We start from the raw sequence: 18,447 nt of genomic DNA on the forward strand, positions 1-18,447 counted from the left end.
TTTCTGTTGATGGCAAGATGGCACTGTACAGAACAACAGCGTCTCACTTATGGTCAACTTCACAAAGCTTATCTTCAAAAGCAGACAGTGGTCCTGAGGCTTAACTATCAAGCCACTGGGAACACAGATTGTCCGGCAGTTATTTACCCATGGACCTTTTTACAGCACATTCACTACAGGCCATTGTTCACAATAATGCCTCAATGGAAATCTCACAAAGCAGTCAAACAGCCAGCGAACAGGTCATTTCATGAGATTGGGGCAGCATGAGGGCGACTGACGTCAGTATGCTTTAAATGTGCAGAGCTTTGAGGCTGCACCAGGTCACTCGTGGTGGCAAATATGGAGACAGGTTTCCTCACCAAGGTGCTCCTGATTGCGATTTTACACATAGCTGTGACAAGTGGCCAAGACTATACAGAGGTGTCAGTCTGTCTGGAGCACCAGGAGGCTTTTGATGGTTCTTGTTATGAGTTTGTGTCGCAGCAGCGCAACTTCCAGAGCGCCCAGCGCTGGTGTGAGAGAGGCGGAGGACACCTGGCGTTCATCCAGAATGATGAAACGCAGCAGTTCTTCCAGAGGCATCTTCAGCCCCGGCAGGACTGGTGGGTAGGGCTGGCCCCAGCTTCCATCAACCTGACCCTGGACTCGGCTGCTGCTGAAGGTAATACAAGCGCTGTGATTTAAAATAAAAAGCTGATCACCCTGATTTGGTCTGCTGTCTAAGTATTTACAGTTACAATTGTACTCTTAATTATGGATTCAATACATGAGTACAAACATGAACAAAACAGATTTTTCTTAATGGTTTTTATTTTTAAAACTTGCACAGGGAGATGTGAATTTGTGAAAGAGGGGATGTGAACAAGAACCTTGTTAGTAAACTATTCATCGTACAAGTTGTTTCCACCAAGTCTATGGAAGGAAGCGGGAGTATGAGTGCATAGGGGTTTGTGTGTATGTGTGTGTGTGTGTGTGTGTGTGTGTGTGTGTGTGTGTGTGTGTGTGTGTGTACTACTTCTGCCTTTTCTTTAGAATAGTGTTTCTTCAACAGTGTTGTTGCAGTTTTTTCTGAAGAAATTAGGAGGAACAAGAGGAATTACTGCTTAGGTTTACAGCATTCTGCATTCTGTTTAGCCTAACCACATATTTATTGTTTAAGATTAACTTTACAAATACATTTACCATTTCCAGATCAAATTACCAGCTGATTTGGTTGAAATGTTGTACTTGGTAATTGTCCCAGCAGTGATACACCAGACAATGTGATACACTAAAGCGCTGACAGGAGAAAGTGTTTACTGAATGAATTTCTGCAGTGGGTGACAAAAAGATCCTTGAACTTTTATATCTGCTGTGTTTTTCATTTGTCTATTAAATTATGCTGGAAATGCGGCCACTAAACCGTCTTTAAAAAAAAAAAAAATCAATGTTATCTCTCACTTCAGATTGCCTCAGAGCCATTTACACATCTGTCAATCAACCAAAAACTGCACCCTCTCGATATCTGTGATTAGCAGCAGCCCGTTGACAAGAAATATTGGGTCTAAATGTGTTTATTCTCATGCCATTGAAATGGGTTAATGGCCACTGTCGTGACTGACACAGCCCAAGCTTTATCTTCCTCACAAACGAGGAAGCATTATCACTCAGACCATTCTACGGCTTCTATTGTTCCATTTACGGCTGTTCCTCCTGTGTCTTGTCTGGGTAATTTAGACCCTACCAGGGTCAAGCTGTAACTCCAGTATACATGCTTTGGTGAAAATATATTGTTTCTGATTCGAACAACGTTATCACTGGGAACCTGTTCTGAGTAATCACATCACAAAGGGTACATATTTCAGCATGCAGGGCTGGGAGCTCCTATGTTGTGCTCTGGGTGTAGCCAGTTCACCCATATTTCAGAGCGTGTAATAACTCTAGGGTGTACTGTGTAATTCTATGTGTAATGTTTGTTAGGAGTGTATTCACGTTCCCCTCTTTTGTTAAGGTCAGCGTGTATCTTTTGTTAGCAAGTCATGTAGTTTCCTCATGTGTTATGGCCTGTGTCATCCTGCGCATGTGTATGAAGCCCAGAGCATTTCCCGCACTCAATGCCAATTGTCCTCCATCTGAATCAATGCTGTTAGTGCCAAAGAGTAGCCTTACCTCAGCTCGTCACTACATCTATAAGCCTGTATTTGAAACGCATTATTAAGTAGGAAAATTTACTAGTTTCAGTCTCCATATAAAAACCACTACAAGAAAGTTAGTTTAATTTTACAACCATTCATCCAGTATGGAAATGTATTTGGTAAAAGCTTCACTGACATTATATTACTTTCTCATAGGAACCCTGTCCTGGCTTGACGGCTCTGATGTTAGCTACTCGAACTGGGTGGGTGAGCCCTCACTGGGAGCCAGATGTGGCTACATCCTGCGGGACTCTGGCTTTCAATGGGAGGCCACAGACAACTGCACCCAAGAGATGGTCTTTGTCTGTGAATTTGGTTAGTCTTCATTTCCTGCTTTTCTGAGTGCATAGGCTTATGGGATAAAAGCAGTCTTGTTCTGTTCCTACCAGTCATGTCTGGTAATGTTCTTTTTCCTTAGAGAATGGGAAATCTATGGCTTGTGCAAACCATAACGCTACCCTTCAGTGTGGCTCCGGGCAGGTGATACAGGTCGACGACAGCTTCTTCGGTAGAAAGACGATACACTACTGCCAAGGCGGCACCTCTTCTTCCGCCACATCCTCCTCCCAGGAGGAGTGCAGTTGGGTGGATGTAGTAGATTTAGCAGCAGGTATGGTGGTCAGCACAACATCTCTATGCTTTACATGTGCTTTATACTTACATTTACAACAATATTATTTGGTGTTTTGCTTTCTTGGCGAGGATACAATATATCTCTACTAAGACATCTAGACGCTCAGTGCTCTCTGTAAAAAATCAAAGAGTGCAAATGCCCTAATGTTTGTGTCATCGCTGATAGTTCATGCACAAAAGGATCTCTCTCATATAGCACGCTCTGATGACTTAGAGGATAAATAAGGCTCATACTATAACAAGGTCAATATTTACTGAGGCTTTCCGAAATATCTCATTGTTTGTAGGGGAGGACAGATGAGCTACAGGGATGAATAGTCAACACTGTATGCAATATGGCCTCCTCTCTGTGAAGTACAGTGTTTACTGTGAATCTAATACTTGGTACAGGGATACTTTCCATTGAATGGACAGCCTTGCACGAGGAGAGAGTAGACCACATTTCCTAAACAAACAGTAATACAATGACGGCTATTCAATTTCAAGGGCACTGTCATGGACTGCAAGCCTGCCAGGCTTTGGCAGATGCATCATCCTTTGGAGAACCTTGCCCTGGTCTTGGGAGCTACTTGTCTGTGGAATATCACTGTAAAGATGGTAGGCGCTCTCTTTCTTAACCTGATTGTTTAGGCTTTCCAATATTGTCCATATTTATAGAAACATAAAAATGATAGCTGGTAGTGGTCATAGTGAAATCGTGGACAGTATATATGTAATGGCAAATAAATGGATCAGTATTCATACAGGATAGAATTAGTGATTATACAGCCCCGGTCAATAATACGTAACTGAAGCTTAATCTGTAAAATTTTGACTGTATGAACCTTTGGTGTACATACTTGCCCTTCTGCTTGCCATGTTATATTTATAATCTCCTGCATTACCACCTTCATGTGTTCCCATATCACTCAACTCTATTCCCATATCATTCACTCAACAAATGGTATTGAATGGTATTCAACTGATGGTATCTGTTGCCCTTGAGGTCTGTGACATTTATAATTGTTCTCCAGGTCTTCACCTGCTCATGAGCAAGCTGGCTGCTGTCTTTGACAACGTCACTATCCAGGTGAAGTGGCTGTTGCACCCATTTCAGGGCAACCTGACATGCACTTTCAGTGCAGGTGATGGCCACACTATCGATCCCTACAGCCCTGATGAGTGAGTTGAGATGTGTGTGCTTTAACTTTATGAGCAATTTGCATCAGTTGCATTTGTAGCGTTGCCACAACTTTTACAGACTACACCTACATTGAAAAGAAGGTTGATGATTTATCTAGAAATCTGAAGTGATGATTCAATTCAATTCAATTCAATTCAATTCAATTCAATTTTATTTATATAGCGCCATAACAATACAATTGCCTCTAGGCGTTTTACAGAGCCCAGAGCCTCAACCCCCTTAGTGCAAGCACAATGGCAACAGGGGCAAGGAAAAACTCCCTGTTAGACAGGAAGAACCCTTAAGCAGAAGCACGGCACATAAGGGGGGACCCATCTGCTTGAGGCCGGCCGGGTGGAGATAGGGTGCAATTGGCCGTTGGTTTCTACAGGTAGACCAGGTGGAGAGACTACAGCAGCGTCCCATGGCAGAGAGTCTAGATTAGGAGGGAAAGAAAAGGAAGAGAGTGACTGGGTAGAGTTCAGCTATCCATATGTGTAGATGAGAAGTGGTGGGGGTGAGGAGCAATGTTTCCACTTCCATCAGCAATTGGAACATGCTATAAGGTAGAGAGAACATTTATGTTAGTAGACATTCATTTCAGAAACAGATAGGGAGATACATTTGGGTAGTAGATTTAACAGTAGGCCATATGGCTATTTTATCAGTGTTATTATAGGCATAAGCAATATGATATGAAAGGAGAAAGAGAGAGAAAGAGAGAGAGAGAGAGAAAGGGAGAAGATATGTTTAGTAATGCTGGCATTTAGCATTTTGTTTGGTAGTGTACATACGGAGATATCAGTTGTAAGCTTTAGGGTTGCAGGGTACACAGCAGTGCCAACTTGGCTGGTGACAGTCGCAACATGCGCCGTATGCTGTACCCGGGATCCGTTAAGGCGGTACAACATACGCTGTCTGTAGCCCAGTTTTGTTGATTAGGGGGGGTATTGCACGTGTTTAGATGTGTTTAGTAAAGCTGGCATTTAGCATTTTGTCTGGTTTAGTACATTATGGAGATTATAGTCGTAAGCTATGCTAGGGTTGCAGGGTTCACAGCAGTGCCCATTTGGCTGGTGACAGTCGCAACATGCGCCGTATGATAAGGTTAGGGAGGCAATGGATGGCCTTTGGAGTTTAGGAATTTTAAGCATTCTGCATTCTGAGGTTCTAGAAAGAGGGTCTAGCAGCATCTACGTAAGGGATAATGTATTGTCCAGAGGTCATTATCCAAAAATAAATCCCGATGGGGCGAACAGCACCCCGACGCACAACCCATTACTTGCTGACTTCAAATTACAATGAGTATGATACGTTAAATGACCGGACTACTTGCGGAATGATATGAAATATGTGAATTAGAAGCACAAAACCCATTGCCAATGACAGCGGTCAATATCTTTTCGCAGCGGTGAATATCAAGAAATATTCACCTGCGAACGTTGGGATGGCCTATTCAAATAAACGGTACTTTTTGGAACATTCTGAAGAGCCGTATAATAAGTGGTGTTTAATCAGCTTTCCTTTTGTTAGGTCACAAGCCAGTGTGGTGCATCAGTATAATCATCCAGGAGTCTTCACCGTGGGGGTGGAGTGCAGCACCAGTGAGTGGCATGTGACTGCACAGAAGACCATCACTATCCAGGAACCACTCAGTGAATTTGGTGTAATCAAGTGCTACAGCATGGGCCAGTCAATGATCAGCGCAAACTGCAAAACCCTCGCCAAAAACCCTCTCACAATCCAGGTCGAACTGGAGGCAGGTAACCAAAATGTCTCCATGCGGTGCACATGTGAAATTAGTTTTAATGGTACCGTTAGAGTTGATAAGATGAGCACATGACTTCACTTTCACAGGAACCAATGTCACCTACAAAGTTCAGAGCGATGTCACAGTGCTGGCCTTGTCATCTGCCGCTATTGGCATATACCCTCACAACATCACACTGGGTCCAGAGGCGCTGCAGAGACTGGGTCTAGGCTGCCATCAGCTGACTCTGCTGGCCTCTAACAACGTCACCGCTGCAGACCACTCGGCTGCCCTGGAGGTGTGTGTGTTGGAGATGGTGCAGGGCCTACAGGCATCAGTGTCATCGCAGGCTGGGCTGTGCCCTGAGTCAGACCTCCAGATCACCGTCTCTCTGGACCACGGAGCTCCTGTGCAGCTGCTCTTCCAGATATCCGACAGCGACAATAACACTGTCCAGGACACAAAAGAAATGGACAGTGGCAGTCTTCAGGTTTTCAACATTTCAACAAGTGTCCGAGGTTTCCATGCTTTTAAAATCAGATTTTCATTACAATGTAACCAATCGGAGAATGCTCTCAGAGTTGTCTCATACCTATATTGTTTGTATTTTAGGAACAGTGCAAGTGAAGGTCAAAGCATGGAATTTACTCTCAACCTTAAACCAGGATGCAGGAAATACAACAGTGGTTTGCTTTCCTCAGTTAGAACTTTGGTCAAATGATACTCAAAATTCAGTAAGTTTTCCCTAAAAGATACACATTCAGCTATTGAATCCTTTCTTGATTCTCTGTTACTCTCATGTCAATGCTACGCCTATTTAAACCAGAATTAAACTGATCCATATAACTCCCATGACTTTTCTACTTAGAGCAACGAGCATGTGAGAATTCCAAGGGCCAATCCTGATATTGAAATGAATCCTGATGTGCCTAAAATTGGAGTCAAAAAGGTCAAGCTTAAGGTCAAAGGAGGAGGATGGAGAGAGGATGATCTTCGCTGGAGCTGCAGTAAGTCTTTCACAACATGTTTTTGTTATATGTTGACTAGCAGCACATTGGTGTCACTCTGATTGGGATTTCAATTTTTTTCTGTTTTTCAGTCAGTCAAAATTGTAAATGTTCTGAAATCTCTGATGGGAAACATCATGACATTTCCGAGGACTGCCTACCAAGCCCCTTTGAATATGTAATGTACTCTGTGAAAGGCACGAAGACGGGTGAAACTGAGGAGTTTACGTCAACCAAATGTGTAACCCTTACTCCAAAGAAAGAAATAACTGTCGGAATAAGGTGCGAAGCTGTTTTTGGTTATATAGATACATTTCGTTTTAATGTTTTTGGGATTTAAAGTAACACATTGTTTGATGTCTTATACTCCAGGATTTCAATGGCAATGCAAACTAATCTTCTTTTCAGTTGTGAGCACTGTAACCCTGTCAACCTTCAAAATGATCTAACCCTTATTGTGGATTGTGAGGGTTGTCAGACAATAGTGTGGTTAATGGAAGACACATCTGCAGTCTCTGTGAGTGTGTTTACTTACATATTTATATTATATTATATATATACTGGTGATATTTTATACTGTATTTTAAAGGTCTAATAATTTGTCCGAATTCTATTAGAGTTTTTTGTTGTTGTTTTTTTCTTCAAGGACGACCTCAGCCCCTGTTACAAGAATGAAAAACGACTCACTGAGGTACAGAGGGGTAGCTCATGGAATGTCCCAAAGGCAGCCCTTGTAAATGCACAGCAGAACATCAGAGTGGTTGTTTACGGTAAGTGCCTTATTCTAGTTCAGACACTGTGCACATGAATCTAAGTCACTATATGTAACTCACTGATATTTTTTGTTTACTAAACCCACTATAGGTATTCAAACATCAGGAAGAAACCCAAAGTCTGGTTATGGTGAATTTACAATTCCATTAACTGGCACCCCAAGTGTGGCACCGACAAATTCTGCATCTATCACAACAAAAGGACAGTCTAGCTTACCCTCTGTGACCACCACATCTCTCTCTGCTACAACCTCTGCTTCTGGGGCTATCACATCAGTCTCTGCTACAACCTCAGCTTCTGGGGCTATCACATCAGTCTCTGCTACAACCTCAGCTTCTGGGGCTATCACATCAGTCTCTGCTACAACCTCAGCTTCTGGGCCTATCACATCAGTCTCTGCTACAACCTCAGCTTCTGGACCCAGCACGTCAGTCTCTGCTGCGTCCTCAGCCCCTCCTGGGACGAACGCAGCTCCACCCAGTGTCCTCTCATGCAGGACCAACCCAACTGCTGGAGATGTTCTTTCTCCATTTACCATCACATGTGAAGTAACCCAGTTGTTCTGTACTCCTGGACCCTGCACCTACTGCCTCAGGACTGCCAGTGGTAAGGAACTAGTCCTGGGTACATTGTTCATGTCAAGCTTTGATGAGTTTCTGTGAGTTATGTCAGATGGTAATCGCTTGGAATACTAAGAATAAACTGAAACTATTCCAATTGGTTGTCTATTTCTATGAAGTCAAACAAAAATGACAGGATGAAGGTTTATATAGTAATTTAAAGTGTATGAACAAACTTCATTATCATTCTTGATATAGTAACCAAATCTTGATCAACACATTGGCTCATTTTGTTATCTTTTTTAAGGCAATTACCTTTATTGTGGTAATAACCCCGAAAAGAGGTCACTCTTTATGCCGCCAGGGGACAAAAGTAGTGACTACAGCCTGACTGTTGCTGCAACTTCGAAGAACTCAGCAGGAGAAATCTTAAACTCCACAATTGTCATCACGGTTTGTGATTGCTAATTAGACAATTCTCAGTTCTTATCTGATTAATTTTGATCAACAAACCTTGGACAGAATATGTTGAAGTGAAGGACATGGTATCATGTTATCAGCAGAGGTTTTAATGTTAAGCTAACATTATGTGAGGCGTCTAGCATAGGCTAACACTCATCCAGTTGAGCCACACTAGACACTGTGTTTCAACATTGTTCAGCCTTGTGCCCAATACACTTATGACAAGACACAAACTGACATGACACAGTATGTGAAAATGGAACACAGTATGTGAAAATGGAAACTGATGAATCTCAAAATTGATGGTTGATGTGTTTGTCCACATTTAATGTATGTCTGTCATTTAGGTGAGAGACTCTATTGCAGAGTCCTCTGTACAGGGTCTCCAGAACTTGGTGTCAAATCAAGTGGCAGAGTTGCAGAGCCAAGGCCAGCTTACAGGGGCATCCTTGGCTCAGATGTACCAATCTGTGTCAAATGCCTTGAATGAAGGTTCCAGTGAGGAGGAGAAGAGTGCCAGAAAAGAGGTATCAGTGCAAATCCTAAGCGCTTAGCTGAAGGTTAACCTAAATGATGATCCAAACAAAGTACATGTTGATGGGGTAACTGTCGTGATCATGAGTTTAGCCCATGCTATTGCTGTGAGATGTTAAGATGTGAAGTCCAATTCAATGATAATTTTGGTTTACTTTCAGCTCAGAGAGCAGATGGTCACCAACATGTCTGAAGCGATACAAAGTGCCCCCATCAAGAGTCGAGAGGAGGTGCAGGCCATTGCCAGTGCTGTGGCAAAACTTACTAAGCAAGATGACGAGCTGACTACAGCAACACAGGTTAAGGACTTCTGGACTTTTGTGCTGGACCCTACATTTCTTAAGGAAATACTTATCTCTATCATATACGGCTTGCAATACAGTCTGAGTAGGTGTGCCACACAGACACAGATATCTTGTCTATGAGCTGCTGGATCTGAGAATCCAGGGCCCCCTACATACTCTGATCAGAGGGGTTAAGAGGGGTTTAAGGAACCCAGTGTAATCATTTCCATCCAGGGGAGTGGGGTCCCTTTGCAACTGTTGTGGCAATAGCTGTCCATAGCAGCATCAGCCTTTGACATAAGTTGTGGGAAGATAGTACTGGCAGTAAGGATATGGGAATGGAATTGAGCCTTTGAGGACTACCCTAGCCCCTGATGCACTCTTTTTGTTCCCTTACGAACAGATTCAGGCCAGCACTGTTTTGGCAAAACTCAGCAAGTCCCTCAACTCATTTCCTCTCCCTGGAGATGATGCAAGTGAGCAGATGTTAGAAGCATCCAGGCCTCTCATCGAAGCTGCTAGTAATATCCTTGGGGTCTCCGCAGCTTCAGATAAACAGGTACTTTTGCTGCATGAAAAGTGTAGTTTTAAATTATTTAAATGTTTTAATAAATATTATCTGGTACAGGCACTCACTCATTGAGGTTTACATATATTTCAGAGTGAGATCACAGAACATTTACTCAATGCTGTAGACAATGTCCAGAGTGCCCTTCTTGCAGGGAGACAGCTCAACCAAGGGCCCACAGTCTTAAGCACTCCTCAGATTAGTTTATATGTCAACAGGTAAGGAACAGCTACCCAAGCTGCAGGGTAATTTTATATTTGTTCTTTCCATTATGCTTTTCCATTCCATATTGGATAACTGAATTGGTGCTTTATTACCGAAAGATCAATTTATAAGTTCTTTATGTAATATTGTGTATATACAGCTTGCACTTAAAAAAAAATCTACCACACAATATCCCTCCTGTAGACTGTCTCCGGAGGACCTTAGGAAACAGTCATTCACAATTGAGGACTCCAGCTCTCCCAGCTTCACCTTACCACCTTTGGATCCCTCTGTTGTGCCACCAGAAAAGCCAGTGGATGTCCGCGTAAGAATTAGGCACACAGTATAGACAATGCATGGATGCTAATGTATGCTCTGTCTAAATGGTGTTTGAATGCAACTGTTTGGACTATTATGTCGGTTCAACTAATGACTTTCTCTGTTCCTGCATATTTCACTCCACTTGTCAGCAATGGTGTTTATCCTCACTTCTGGTTGACCACCTGTCTGTGTTCCATATCAGATGATGAGCTTTGAGACAAATCCATTCTCCTATAATGAAGCACAGCCCATCAATGGCACAGTGGGAGCTCTGTCTCTCACCCGAGAGAATGGCTCTACCATCCCCGTTGGGAACCTGGCAAATGAGATTGAGGTTGGCATGTTTACCATAATTTGTTACAGTGTTTTGTTAATTGTATGTTTATTGTGTGTTGTAAATCCTTTGTTTAGCTAAGATGGTTCATTTGAGACCCAGGTTTCCAGTAACTGTTTTGATTTTGTTCAGATTCTTTTGCCAAGGCCATTAGCTGCTGGAGTAAACAGCACTTTCCTGGACCTCGGAAATTTCAGCACGATCATGATCAATGTGACGTCACCTAATGTGTCCCTGGTGCTCAAGCTGGACCCCTCAGAGGACATCTCCTTACACTTGATGATTGGCTTTCAGGAGTATCCCAATAAGACACACTACGAGGCACAAACTAACCTACCACATGAGGGAGACACGCAAGGTATCCACATTAAATCTCATTCCTAATAATGTGCAGAACTTTTCAAATCAAGATAACTGAATGACTGAAAAGTTTTTCTTTCATTCTGTTGATTCTGTGCAGATGAGAGATATACATGGGTGTTGAGCTCCAGGAATATGACAATAGATGAAGGTATATACTACCTTCTAGTGAGGCCCATTGTAGAAGCTGGTGTAAACTCTACAAATGCCTCGGTATCTATCACATCCATCGCTGCTCAGTGTGTGTATTGGGATGAACTAAAGCTTAACTGGAGTGACTATGGATGCAGGGTATGTTCTTTTTGCACTTTTCTAAGAGTGATTATGCATTTGACCAAAAAGCAGTGTTGGGTATGAAAGCTTTTTACAATGAAAACAGGCTTTAGTCAGATTGTTATTACCAATCACTACAACCTGATTTATTTAACCTGATGATGTTGTGTTTATTAGTCTAAAGCACATCCTCTGCTCTGTATCCATAGGTTGGCCCTTTGACTACGCCCCTGGTCACACAGTGCTTATGTAACCACCTGACGTTCTTTGGAAGCTCCTTCTTTGTCATGCCCAATGTGATAGATGTCACTCAGATTGCTCAGCTTTTTGGGACTTTTGTCAACAATCCAGTGGTGGTGTGCTTTATTGGTGCCATTGTCCTGTCCTACTTCGTTGTGGTGATATGGGCACGCCAGAAGGATGTTAAAGACACAGCTAAGGTCTGTCTCATTTATTACAAACCTCACAGATATGTGACATTCTGGTTGGTATTTTACAAGCACAGCTATGACTAGACTGTACATACTGTATATCAGAATACCTTTACTTTCCCCTTTTAAACAGTGCAATGTATATAGTAAGCTATCTGTTGATGCACCAACATTATATTGGCTTTTGACTTGTCACAGCATTTAGCATTCCTCAACAGAAAAACTCTGAGGTTCTGAAATGATCGCTGTTGTTAGCCATAATGTTGATAGTGGTACTGACCTGTAACTATCCAGTCCCTTTAGCTCCCCCTAGTGGCAATCTCCAACAGTCAGGTAGGTACCAGTCCTTGGAGTTCCACCAACCAAGAGTAAGGTGCCAGTGTTCACAGGAATTACCAGTTTGAGCTACACCACCTCTCAAAGTAGTTGTGGATCCCATTATATAGATCATCCTTATTTGTGAATGTGTTTATTAAATTACATTTAATAAGAATTACTTATCAACTCACAGTATACTGTATTTGTCAGTTATTTCACCAATGTTTTGCTGCCTTTTAGGTTAAGGTTACTGTGCTGGAAGACAACGACCCCTTGGCAGAATACAGATATTTTCTGAACATCAGCACTGGGCACCGGCGTGGGGCTTCTACATCCTCTCAGGTGTGTATATCTTACTGCTTCAAGGTCTTACTGGGCATCTCTGATTGGTATGGCACTTTCCTGTTGTTGTTATTTTGATATACAATTTTTTTTCTCATTTACTGGCAATGACTATGTAACGCCGGTTAGAGTTAGACTTTTCCTATGTCAAAGGTCACACTGTGTCTCTGGTCCCATGGTAGGTGACAGTGACTCTGCTGGGCACTGAGGGTGAGAGTGAACCCCACCATCTGACTGACCCTGACAAGCCAGTGTTTGAGAGAGGGGGGACGGACATGTTTTTACTGACCACACCATTCTCACTGGGGGAACTTCAGAGTGTCAGGCTTTGGCATGACAACTCAGGAGATCATCCTGCCTGGTAACAGAGATTTGCCTGTGCATGGCCACCAGTCAAGACCTCATCCACTCATATTTTCCTACTTACTGCAATCATTGAACAATAGGCTACACATGAATTGCACAAATCTGTCATCCACTCATTTGAAACATTTAATTGTACCAAGATATGTGCTGTGTGGCAGATCTGAACGCAAGTTTATGACACAGAGCTAACCAAAAGCAGGTTGCATGGTGTAGCATCACAAACCAGGCACACAGTACTATTACATCTGTGTCTGTGACTTACATGTTTTACAGGCCCACAATACCATAACATCTGTGCCTGTGACATCCATGTTTTACAGTCACTCTTATGCCTGCCTCTAATGTTTTGTGCAAAACAGGTACATTAACAAAGTGATGGTGCAGGACATTGAGACAGGGCAGAAATGGCACTTCCTCTGTAGCTCATGGCTTGCCATAGATATGGGGGAGTGTGTCCTGGATAAAGTGTTCCCTGCAGCTACAGAGATGGACTTAAAGAGATTTAGGTAAAACATTGTGTTTTTTAATTTGTTCTGCATATGTTGTTTGATTGTGACTAGAACATTTTTTGTCATGATAAGTCACAATCTTTAGCAACATATTTTATTTGGAATTCAGGTATGACAAAAATGTCGTTTTTCTTCTAGTTAATTTATGGGTCGATGTCCTGTCTTTCATGTTGCAGCAATCTGTTCTACATGAAGACAGCGAAAGATTTCCGCGACGGCCACATCTGGTTCTCTGTGATCAGCCGGCCCCCAAACAGTACATTCACATGTGTGCAGCGCGTCTCTTGCTGTTTTTCCCTGCTGCTCTGCACAATGCTGACTAGCATCATGTTCTATGGCGTGCCCACAGATCCCGCTGAGCAGACCATGGACTTGGGTAAGTCTCTGCACATTTCACCCTTTGCCAAACTACCTGGATGAGAACAACAGACAGCAGCGCTCGCTTCTGAGGTGAGATGCCTATAGGGACTATTTCTTTGTCTTCTTTTCCCAATACGACAGGTCACATAGAGTTCACCATGCAACAAGTGATGATTGGCATCCAGAGCTCCATCATCATGTTTCCCATCAACCTCCTCATTGTCAGCATCTTCAGAAACACACGGCCCCGACAGCGGAAGTCCAAGAAGTCTGGAAAGGAGAGGACCATGACAGAGACGTGCAAACAGGCAAAGAGTGGTCGCGTGTCACCAACTCAGCCTCCCTCTCCTGAGAGCCAGCACAGGGAAATAACACCAGACGCTGTCATCAAGGTAAAACAAATGACACAGATAATTAGTTAATCAGCTTTAACCATCTAGTAAGAGGAATTGGTCGTCAATGTTATGCTAGTAATGTCTACACTTTCCCCCAGGACATAAAAAGAATAGCGCAGTCCCTCTCCAAGGTCATGAAGAACCCACTTCCCAGGATAGATGTGACATCTGGCAAAAACCCTGACATCAACACTCTTCTGTCACTCGTTGAAGATATCATCCGACAGCAGAACCGTGCAGGGGACATGTTTTACACAGATGACTCCAAGTTTACCGTCACCTTGGAAGGTTATTACACTATTATCTCATTAGTGACAAATGCATCTTGTAAAAGGGAAGTTGCAATTCTTTAAAAATTAGATGTAATTCTTTGTTGCTGACAGAGAACACTTCCTCTGAAAGTCCAAAGAAAATGACCAGTGATGGCCAGAGGTCCAGTCTCTACAGCCAATACCTCTACCGGCAGCTTCAGCATGTGGAGAAAGAGCTGGGGCTGCTAAGTCCCACCCGCTTCTCCAACCCAGACAGCTACAGCCAGGCCGTGCAGCAGGTAAGGGGTATGAAGGATCTCCTGGAGCCCCACCTGTCTTCAGCCTCCAGCGCAGACCACCCCTCCCGCAGCCCTAGCCCAGAGGACAGCACAGAGGGAGGAGGCGCTGGCAAGAAATGCTGTCAGGGAGGACTGCCCTGGTGGTTTGTGTTCATTGGCTGGCTCCTGGTGGTGGCAACCAGTGGAGTGTCTGCGTTCTTCACTATGTTGTACGGGCTGAACTACGGGAAAGAGCGCTCAGTCAGCTGGCTAATCTCCATGGTGGTGTCCTTCTTTGAAAGCCTTTTTATCACTCAGCCTCTGAAAGTAAGAAACTTGAAATAACTTTAAACCAACGGCATTTAATTTAATGAATGTATAAAAAAAATACTTTCATGATTTACTGACACATCTGTGTGATATTCAACACCACACAGGTGCTTGGTTTTGCAGTTTTCTTTGCCCTGGTGCTGAAGAAAGTCGATCAGGAAGAATACGGCGATCCACCTATTGACGGATCAGGGTCAAATGCAGGTACCATTATTATAAAATTCTTTGTTATGCATATAGATACTTTATCAGTCATTGATCAGTCATTCAACTTAAATGAAATAAACACACACACACATACTTTCAGGTGATCCTGATGCTGTACGGACTGCACGAAGAGACAGCACATGCAGCTTTTACCAGCCTCCGCCACCCTCAGACATTGAGAGGATGAGAATGAATATGATCAAGGAGCAGAAAGTGTTTGCCCTCATCAGAGAGATCCTCAGTAAGTGAGACCTACTGATAAACACTCAATCATTCCATCCACTGAAGAATCAGAACTAACCGGTTTTCCTTCCGCAGTATACATGGGGTTCATGTGGATGTTACTCTTGGTTGCCTATGGTCAGAGAGATCCAAATGCTTACTACCTGAACCAGCACATTCAGCAAAGCTTCAGTAGTGGGATTGCAGATTCTATGAGTCACAAGGAGGTGTTTACATGGGTCAACACATCCGTTCTGAACAACCTTTTTGGACAATATCCAGGTAAGCAGTTTGTAATCATTTAGTTTTCATAGACACAATGTTTCATTATACCATCTGAGGATTGAATAACAGACAAACATACACACTGTATGAGAAGTACACTACAGTATTACATTTTAATCAAAGTCAAAGGGAAACATTAGGCTAACCCTATTCAATGTTTAAAATACAAAATCATCTCATCATCATGTCAAATCCACAACATGAAGGGGGTTATCAATAAATATCGATAAATATCACAGCCTCATACACTCATTAGTCTCTGTTTACTCTAGGCTTCATAACAGATGGGAATTCCAAACGTGTTGGCAATGCACGCCTTCGCCAGGTGAGGGTGCAAAAGGACTCCTGTCGCATTGCCCGTTCTATGCGCCAGTCTGCTACTGACTGTCATGCTCCGTACTCTTGGGAGATAGAGGACATGGGCTCCTATGGAGCAGGCTGGAACCGTTCCAGGGATATGAATACCTCACAGGAGGCTCTTGCACCCTGGCGTTACCTGAGTCAGGTCAGACTCAGAGCACATCCCATCTGGGGAAATGTGGCCATGTACCGAGGAGGAGGCTTTGTAGTGAACCTCGGCCCTGACTTACCCAATGCTACAAGGTAAAAAGATGACAAATGAAAAACTGTAACGATAAGAACTTAAGATCCCTAGCAGGGTTGGCAATGTTACTTTTTAAATGTAATAGGTTACAGACTATGAGTTACCCTGTAAAAGTGTAAGAAGTTATGCAACTATTTTGTTGTTACAACTTGTTACATTTGATTACTTTCGATTTCTTTTTGATTAGTAGATGATATGGTCTACATATAAGCTTTAAAGCTTTTTACAGACAATAATAAATTCAGATGTTACCCCTTTGTAATCCCTAATCCCTTCAATTATAATAACTATAATTGAATTACATATTTTTTCTCAATAACTGTAACTGATGACCATATTTTTCTAATCCACAGCGCTCTTCAGTACTTATTCGACAACAGATGGCTGGACGTTTACACTCGTGCCATCTTCGTGGAGTTTACTGTGTACAACGCCAACATCAACCTTTTCTGCATTGTCACGCTAATGCTAGAAACAACAGCTGTGGGTAAGGCAGGCATCTTATTGATTTGAGCCATTTCACATTCAAATATCAGAGATCAGACATAAATACAATCATTTTATAATGTTAAATTGCTAATAATTCAGCAACATTATGTTTGTACAGGTGCATTCCAGTATCGTAGTGAGATACAGACTGTCCGTATCTATCCGTCTACGGGAGGCCTTCACATTTTCGTCATGGCCTCCGAGGTCATCTACTTTCTCTTCATTCTCTACTATATGTTTGTCCAGGTGAGTATATTTCATGAAGGACCTTAAACATAAGTAGTGAAAGTTAACAAGACTGTTCATTCCTCCGTAGCCATAGTTAAAGCCATCATTCTCTCTCCTTATAGGGTAAGTTAATGAAGCAGCAGAAGTGGGCTTACTTTAAGACTAAATGGAACCTTCTGGAGCTCTCCATCATCATCCTCAGCTGGAGCGCACTGAGTGTCTTCATCAAGAGAACATTGCTGGGAAACCGGGACCTGGAATTCTATCAAAACAATAAGGACACGTGAGTGATCATCATTTTCAGGTGACCATCCTTATGGTGCAGAATCTTGGGACTGGATCGTGAAGTTATATTTAAACCTCTTCTCCATTAGGTTCACCAGTTTCTATGAGACTGCTACAGCGGATGCAGTACTGGGCTACCTGATCGCCTTCCTGGTTCTCTTGTCCACCATAAAGCTGTGGCACCTGCTGCGGCTCAATCCCAAATTGCACCTCATCACCTCCACCCTGCAGAGAGCGTGGACAGACATCTCTGGCTTCCTGTTGGTCATGACCATCATGCTTCTGGCCTACTCTATTGCTGTAGGTTACCCACCCACAATATCCATGCAAACACCGGACTCTAGTGTAATGGTTTGATATAACAGAAGCAAACAATTGATGCTATTATGTTAATCTGATTGTTAGTTAGGTAGGTTCACTGTATTCCTAACCAATAAACAATCTCATATTAAACTATACATATTTTTGCAGTGCAACCTAATGTATGGCTGGAAGCTATACTCATACAGGACTTTTATTAATGCCGCACAGACTATGGTCAGCTTACAGCTTGGAATCTTCAACTATGATGAGGTAAATTCTTTGTAAATGTACTTTCAACAGAAATGAATGCAAATAGGTAACAGCTCATGAATCTCTTTGTTTTGGATTATAGGTTTTGGACGATAACCCAGTAATTGGTGCATTCCTAATTGGATCGTGCATCATCTTTATGACCTTTGTGGTGTTGAACCTCTTTATTTCTGTGATCCTGGTGGCATTTAGTGAAGAACAACTTCACCATAAGGTTTTGACATAACATAACATTTGACCTTTTGATTTTAAGAAAATACTCTCTGAAAATACTCTCTTTAAGTGTATGTAAGATTCGTGAGATTTTAATTCCACTGATATCCTTTTATTCCCCAGCCATCTGAAGAGGAAGAGATAGTAGACCTGATGCTGATGAAAATCAGCAGCCTGTTTGGAATCAAGGTCAAAAAGAAAGAAGACAACCACTGCAGTGCAAAAGAGAGTGGCTCCTCTTCCACCATTCACAATCCTGCACCATCTGTCATATCATAAAACTGTTTGTCATCCATTGTTACTTTAGCAACAGAAGCACTTTGGTGCTCAGTAGTCTGTTGTCTGGGATTTTAGTAGG

At 42.6% G+C, this 18,447-nt stretch overlaps 1 protein-coding gene across 1 annotated transcript; it reads left to right on the plus strand.

The window, feature by feature from the left end:
• Positions 1–342: 342 nt before the first annotated feature.
• Positions 343–18,368, plus strand: pkd1l2a (polycystic kidney disease 1 like 2a; the record flags this gene model as incomplete). The annotated part of the gene is given in 38 exon segments (XM_080843517.1): positions 343–664; positions 2,334–2,492; positions 2,596–2,787; positions 3,297–3,407; positions 3,824–3,971; positions 5,506–5,735; positions 5,830–6,212; positions 6,591–6,729; positions 6,822–7,011; positions 7,780–8,021; positions 8,371–8,516; positions 8,873–9,052; positions 9,221–9,358; positions 9,747–9,902; positions 10,005–10,129; positions 10,320–10,440; positions 10,639–10,770; positions 10,903–11,128; positions 11,231–11,421; positions 11,613–11,843; positions 12,393–12,494; positions 12,677–12,855; positions 13,220–13,366; positions 13,546–13,745; positions 13,871–14,121; positions 14,223–14,450; positions 14,510–14,980; positions 15,091–15,187; positions 15,291–15,431; positions 15,509–15,694; positions 15,970–16,300; positions 16,655–16,788; positions 16,909–17,036; positions 17,141–17,301; positions 17,393–17,603; positions 17,775–17,876; positions 17,959–18,090; positions 18,213–18,368. Coding segments are annotated over 38 exon segments (7,119 nt in total).
• Positions 18,369–18,447: the final 79 nt, after the last annotated feature.

The sequence above is a fragment of the Sprattus sprattus genome, assembly GCF_963457725.1.
Source record: "Sprattus sprattus genome assembly, chromosome: 8".
NCBI classification, from domain to species: Eukaryota; Metazoa; Chordata; class Actinopteri; order Clupeiformes; family Clupeidae; genus Sprattus; species Sprattus sprattus.